Source organism: Ruditapes philippinarum, unplaced genomic scaffold, assembly GCF_026571515.1.
Source record: "Ruditapes philippinarum isolate M1 unplaced genomic scaffold, ASM2657151v2 ctg11980_1_1_1_1, whole genome shotgun sequence".
Lineage (NCBI taxonomy): Eukaryota > Metazoa > Mollusca > Bivalvia > Venerida > Veneridae > Ruditapes > Ruditapes philippinarum.
This window is the reverse complement of record NW_026853664.1, coordinates 3,987-11,363: the sequence shown is the minus strand read 5'-3', so window position 1 is coordinate 11,363 and position 7,377 is coordinate 3,987. Positions and strand designations below refer to the sequence as shown.

Sequence of the window (7,377 nt, the reverse complement as noted above, 5' to 3'; positions counted from 1 at the left end):
TTATAAAACGTTTATAGCAGACGTTACCAGTTTTGTCCGAGCTTTTATGTAAGTCCGTATTTCAGCACTTAACCGGCCGTATTTTACATGAATTCACTTTTGTAGGGTATTTTTAAAAGTGAATAAGATTCTTAATTGGTTAACTTCAGGAATTATATTGGTATCATTTAAAAGCAGATGCCTTGAAGCATAGCATACTTTACACAAACACAAGAATCTCGAGCTAAATAGAAAATATAACTTCATATTGCATTACACATTGACCTACCCTCGTATTTGTAATGCTGTTTTTAATAAGCGAAAATGGTTTCCAAAAAGCTGTACAGATGGAATTGATCAAAGAAAGGTTTAAATGAGATGAATACTTAATAATAAAGCTATGAGTTTAATATAATTCAGTTTGACAACAATACACTTCACTTGTAACAGTGTTGGATATCACGTAACCTGAAATGATAATAGATGTTTATAACTTTTATCAATCCGCACTCACCCCACCGCCCACTTACGACACTTTTCTAGTGTTTATCCATGAAACGGTTGTGATCGTGAACTGTGATAATGGAATGTTTATATACCAACAGGAAAACATGTAAAACTACATATACATGAATATGCATGACAAACGTGTTTCTGAGAATTTTTAACAATTTAGTTATAGATCAGTCTTAGGAAGGGATTTTATGGCCATCATGCAATAGAATAGAGAAAATAAGAATCCGTAAAGAAAGCCTAACACAGCAAAATTGAAAATGTTGCAAGCTCGGTTTGATTAGCCTGTTCATGGACGGTACTGTCAAGTGCAAACTACCGTCCATTCCTCCCCCCCCCCCACCGGCTTAAGCAAAATTCATCATTTAACATGAATTTTCTGGAGATGTTTTTAATGTATGTATTGCCTATACCTACCTACCTCCAGAAGGATGAAGTTGATGAAGATGTAAATTACGGCCTTTTTTATTTGTTCGAGATTTTACGGTCGTTTTGCAGACATGACGTGTTTTATAGAAGAAACTAATGATATAAAAGATCGACAACAATAATATCGTGAATATCACAAATGATTTTACATTTGTCTTGACTTGTGGAAAATTCATCATGGACTACATTATTATATTTTACGAACATCTTAATTTAAACATATCTATTTTATACGATTTTAGCTCGATTTCGAAACAAGGTTCTTGCAACTTATATTAATCACTTTCGAGTCCGCTTCCTGGAACCAACCAGTACTGGCGTCATATGAAGAAACATGGTCGTAACCCGTGTAGTGCTCGAATCCATGATCTCTGGGTTTGAGAGGCAGACACCTTTACTAATAGGACACCGCTTCCCTTAAGTTAAACTTATTTTGAATTATATCAAGCACTTAAGCCAACCTTTGGTTCGCTACATCATTTTTTTGATATTCTAACGATTTCTTAAAATTTCTTACTAATATCTTGATAAGTACTATGAATTTAATGTGATAAGACCCACATATTACTATGTAGAATAATATACATGTATAAATATTGTATCGAATCTATAGAAGAATTATACATGATCGTTCTATTAAATCATATGTTTGCGTATTTTTTGTGTGTTTTTTTTAAATAAAATAAATGCATGTACTAGTGACAAATCCACATATAATACCCACATTTTTTCACCAGTTACAAATGAAATGGAAGGTATAAGCTTCCGTGCAAATGTTCTGCAATAAGCGCAGAAAATAATAATAATAATAATAATAATAACAATAATAATAATAATAATAATAATAAAGACTTTATTTAACGAGAGAACTCATTTGAACAACATATCAATCTTCCATGAGGCCCTCAACAAGGAATAATATAAATTAAACATAATACATATATGTAAATACATACAGGAGATAATCAATTTGTATACATCATGTGTGATTATATCTTAAGTATAAAGTTTTAAAATGGTTCACAGATGTAGCAGACTTTATATAAACAGGAAGGTCGTTCCAAATACAAGATCCAGAATAAATAAAAGACTTACGAAATTGTTCAGTACTTATTTTGTCTAGGGGTGTAAAGTTGAAAATCAGATGATGAACGCAAAATGCGAGTATGAACATCTGACATTAAAATGAAATTATTAAAAAAAGGCGCCTGATTATTCATTTTTTTAAACATCATAATAGCTTTTTGAAAAACAACCCTCTGTGAAAAGGTCATCCAGCGGAGTTCAGAAAATAGTTCAGCAGATGGAGTGTCATAATCTTTGTCTAGAGTTAGTCTTGCAGCTCTCTTTTGGAACTTAATGAGTTTATCTTCTAGAAAAGACGTACAGTTACCGTAAGTTATGCAACAATAGTCAAGATGTGGTAAAATATATATGCATTGTAAAACATTTTACGTACAGATATAGATATGAATAACTTTATACGAGACAATAAATGTAACAATGAGTTGCATTTTTTTAGAACATTATCAATATGACTTTGCCAAGATAAGGTGTTATTTATTGTAATACCCAGTATTTTGTCTTTAGAGCTACAAAAAATTTGCTCTGTTTTATACAAAATACAAGGATCACTTTCACAAATATAATTTTGCTTATGTTTTGAGGAAATATACATGACCTTAGTTTTGTTAGCATTGATAGACATGCGATTCAAATCACACCATTTGTTGGCATTTAAAAGATCTTGAGTAAGAGATTCAACTACTCTGTTAAGGGATACATCAGAGGTTGAAAGGGTGGTGTCATCAGCAAAAATATCAGTTTCTGTTTTTCCATAGACAAGGGCAGGTCATTGATATAGATTAAAAACCGTACAGGACCTAGAACTGAGCCCTGAGGAACTCCAGTAGTTACTGAACTTGACTCTGAATGTAAACCGGATATTTAAGTTTGTTGGGTTCTGCAATCTAAATAGGAGGAAAACCAGGAAACTGTTGAAGGGTCTAGGTTATACATTCTAAGCTTTTCAATAATAATGGAGTGATCCACATAGCCAAAAGCTTTAGAGAGATCAAGGAAAATTGAACCAACTATTTCATTTTTGTCAATTGCTGAAATCCAATCATCAATTATTCTAATCAGTGCAGTTTGACATGAATGATTTGACCTGAGTCCAGACTGGCGTTGGTATAGAAGTTTATTTTCCTCAAGGTATTGCTTTAAATGTGAACTGACATGACGTTCAAGAATAAGTGATATCAAGAGAAGTATGGATATTGGCCTGTAATTTCTTTTATCACTTTTAGAACCCTTTTTATGTATAGGAATAACTTTGGCATTTTTTAACGATTTAGGAAATGTTTTGTTTAGAATGCTATTATTGAATATAGTGGTAAGTAGGGGAGCAATAATGTGGGCCGATAACTTTAGAAACCTTGCACTGAGACCATCTGACCCACATGACTTTGTGATATCTATCGATTTAATTGGTTCAACACATATGTGAGCTGTATTTAAGGTATTTTGAAAGGGGGTATATGCTGAAGTTTAGATGCATTTAGTTCAACAAGCTCAGGATTTTCATAACCAGTCTGGTGAATGGCATGATGGGATTGGTGAAGATTCGCAAATTGCCTGTTGAATAAATTTGCAGTGATAAATGGGTCAGTAACAGGGTTGCCATCATCATCATCAATTAAATGTGTTTGAACCTTAGATTTGTAACCAGATAATTCATTTAAACCAGTCCATAATTTCTTTGGGTTGTGTTTGTTTTGATTGATGGTATCATTATAATACTGTCGCTTAGAATCATATATGAGAGACTTAACGTGTTGTTTCCATATGGTGTAATTATATGTGTCATTATCTCTATGAAACTGGTGTTTTATTTTAATAGCATCGAGGATGTTTTTATTAATCCAGTTTGGTTGGGTGACCATCTTTACTCCTCGTTTTTTTCTGTTTGGTGCATGTTTTTCAATGACAGACAAAAATGTATCAATGAACAAATCTATAGAGTTATCTTGATTTGCTACAGATACTACTTTTGACCAGAGTTGCTCTGATAATTCGGTTAAATATCGATTTTCATCAAAGTGTTTTAAAGACCGGAAAGTTATTGTTTTATGCATGGGACCTTTAACACTGATGTTTGAAAGTTTGCGTGTAAGACAAGATAGGCGTAAGCCTTAGTGGAATAATGATTTACTGGAGTAATGGTAAGACATGTGTGATGCTGAAAAAACTTTGAGTGAAAGTAATAATGGTCGAAAAAGTAGAAACACTTTTTTGTCAGCGTACGGACAATTTTTGACCGTAACATTCAAAGTGTTAAAAAGATATCTGGTTAACTGTACAAAATGAATTATTATCACTTGCTTATCATAATTCTCCTCATTTTTTGATGACTTTTGAACTTATATAACTCAGGTACAATGGTTGATAGTGTGATCGTGGATGTTTTGATGTCAGTCTATCTTGATAATAATATCTTTATACAAGATTTAACCAAGCAGGAAGTCAAATTAGCTGTATTATATATTAAACCAGACAGAGTTGTTGGTGGTGGTGAACTTCCTGGTTAGATAATGAAAATCGACTTTGTAATTTCCTTCTTGTATAAATTATGTAACGAATGTTTTAAATTAGGATTTTTACCACATCTTGATACGTGATTTAATTTCACAAAACCTTCAAAAGTTTATGTTTTTCCCTTAATGCTCCTAATCGGACTCTAAAACAAAAAATTTATCCCGTTTTCAGGCTTAAACCAGACAGTAAAACTTATTTTTTTTAAGATTATACCAAGTACTAAAGCCAACCTTTGGTGCGCTACATTTTTTTCTTGATTTTTTTTGTTTCATTGAGTCGATTTGCAAAACGGCTTATATTAAGTTATTTTGATATATATATGATCAGTACATGTGCTGGGATTGACAAATATGCATTTAATTTGGATTTTAAAGGCGTTTTGAGCTCCACACCACAATCATCTTTGATTTTAGCTAGATAAAATGCGAACAGTTACTACAGATCTACTACATTGAAATGACACGGTTTATCTAAACCAGTATACAAATGCAATTATTATATATATTTTGACAGTTGAAATTGCCATGTTAAAGTACTTAGACTGTATTTAATTTTAGTTTTTATCGGTTATCACGTCTTTTCACGAAGGCCAATATTTAGGAATTCATATAACGAAGGTATTCATTAGAAAACATTGACAGACCTGTATTAATCATGAAAGTGTGGTAATATAGGTAGGGTTATTAAAAATGTCAAGGAAAGATAGCAGACGTGAGAACTTACATCAAGCCGATGACTCAATGTCTGTTCCAGGCCGAAAGCAAGTTGATTTTGAAGGATCTGATTTTGCTAATGAGTTTGTATGTGATCCATGTCAAGAGGAAGGTCATCAGTACGAAGCATTTGGATTCTGTTCTAACTGCAACCACTATCTGTGTAAAACATGTTATACAGTACATTGTCGTCCGTTACCGACAAGAAACCACAACCTGCTGGACAAATATCATATGCCCAAAAACCGACCGCGATTGTCTACTGGCAATCATGACATTGACGAAAAATGTGAAAAACATAGTGGAAAAATAGTGGAGTATTTTTGTAAAAATCACGATGCAATCGGTTGTTCTGTGTGCATTACACTGGATCATAAACTATGTGACGGAGTTCAGTTTGTACCAGCTATAATGGTCGACAAAAATAAAGCCCGCATGGTTATGCTGGAGCTTTCCTCATTGAATGGCAATGCAAAAGATAAACAGGAACGCTTAAATCAATGGCTAGCACTTAGTGAACAAAGCTTTGATAACGCTGTGCAAGATGCAAGAACGTTTTCTATAGAAATGAAATCTTCTATAGAAATTCTTGAAAAAAAGTTCGAAAAAACAGCTCAGAGCCATCGTGATACAACAGTGAACTTCAAAGGCCTTTGAAATTGACAACTTAAAGAAAGTTATCCAGCAAACAGAGTCTCTAAGAAAGGACATGTCATGCTATCAATCAGGCGATAAAAACGCACGGTTATTCATCGCGATGAAAAAGGCGGAGCAAATGATTGCATCTAATTCTCATGTCAATGACAATGATGTTCCCGATTTCAACTATACATTTCAACCGAATGATGACTTAGCTAATCTCCAAGACAGTATAAAGACTCTAGGGGAAGTCCATGTAGTATGCAAAACAAACGAAAGTGAAGACAATGCGTCGAAACTATCTCGTGTTAATGTTAAAACCTCAGTGGAGCAGTTTGCTGCACATTCGAAGGACGATACTTCAGACTGCCTTATTGTGGGAGTAGTTTCTATAGGTGATCCTTTAAGAAATATCGTTGCTGACGCCGGTAATAACCAAATCAAAGTTATAAAAGGGTATTCAGACGTATTAACTACTTCTTTGAAAATACATTCCCGACCATTTGCAATGGCAGAGTTCAGTGATAACAAAGTTTGCGTCACCATGCCAGAGAAAGAGAAAATCATAGTCGTCTCAATATCCAAGTTTATGTTTACGAAAGATACGATACGCGTAGCAAAATCTATACAATGCGGAGGGAAATGTTACGGAATAGCAATAGACGAAATTGCTGAAGAAATAATGATAGTGTGCGAATATGAAAAAGATCAGTTTGCGATTGATATCCTTAATTTTGACGGCAAAACACTGAGGCATTTTAAGTGCGAAGAGGATACGGATATTCCAAGATATATTGAAGTTAAAAATAGTCATATTTACACCCTTGACAGTATCAATGGCGTTCTTAAAAAAAGGTCAAGACTGAACGGTATGGTCGAAAATAAATGTATGGCTGGACAAGCGTTATATTTTACATTAACTAAAAATTATTTGATAGTTGTAACTGGATCGCCACAAAAATTACGTGTTTTTGATCATGACTTCCATGACTTGAATGCTGAAGGCGAGCTGTGTGACAAAGGTGATACCATTGTATGTGTTGGTAATGATTATGGTGATTCATTGTTCATTGCCTTTAGTGCAGGATATGTTCAAGAATACAAACTTTGTAAATAAACATTATCAAACATTATGAAACGATATACTATATAGCATTCTGCAATGCAACTGAAATGTGTACGTAATGTGTTAGTCTGTTCTGATGTTATAATCTAAGTGCTGACATTAACATAAGGTTGATAATTATATCAAGTAATATATAATCCAATCATAATTAAAAGTCAAACACTCTGTTGAGTCAAAATCATGTTCAATTCTATCTGTTATTATTTAGTAATTTGGGCTAACCAAATTATAAAATTGCTGTAGAAAATTGCTTGCAGGCAGAATAAAAAAAGACTCCTCATCTAAGCTGGTATTAATTTTGTTTTAAAGTTAGAATTGTTGTTGCAAGGACGAGACGCAGAATTGTGGCCTTTGATATCTTGATTAATCTTCGTCTATTAC

At 33.3% G+C, this 7,377-nt stretch overlaps 1 protein-coding gene across 1 annotated transcript; it reads left to right on the top strand.

The window, feature by feature from the left end:
• Positions 1 to 5,207: 5,207 nt before the first annotated feature.
• On the top strand, positions 5,208 to 5,888 carry LOC132737483 (E3 ubiquitin-protein ligase TRIM33-like). The gene has a single exon (XM_060724776.1). The coding sequence runs from the start codon at positions 5,208 to 5,210 to the stop codon at positions 5,886 to 5,888; it is 681 nt and encodes a 226-aa protein (XP_060580759.1).
• The last annotated feature ends 1,489 nt before the right edge of the window (positions 5,889 to 7,377 follow it).

Bases quoted from the DNA above. Each gene is read 5' to 3' on its own strand.
- LOC132737483 (XM_060724776.1), top strand. From the start codon at position 5,208: ATGTCAAGGAAAGATAGCAGACGTGAGAACTTACATCAAGCCGATGAC.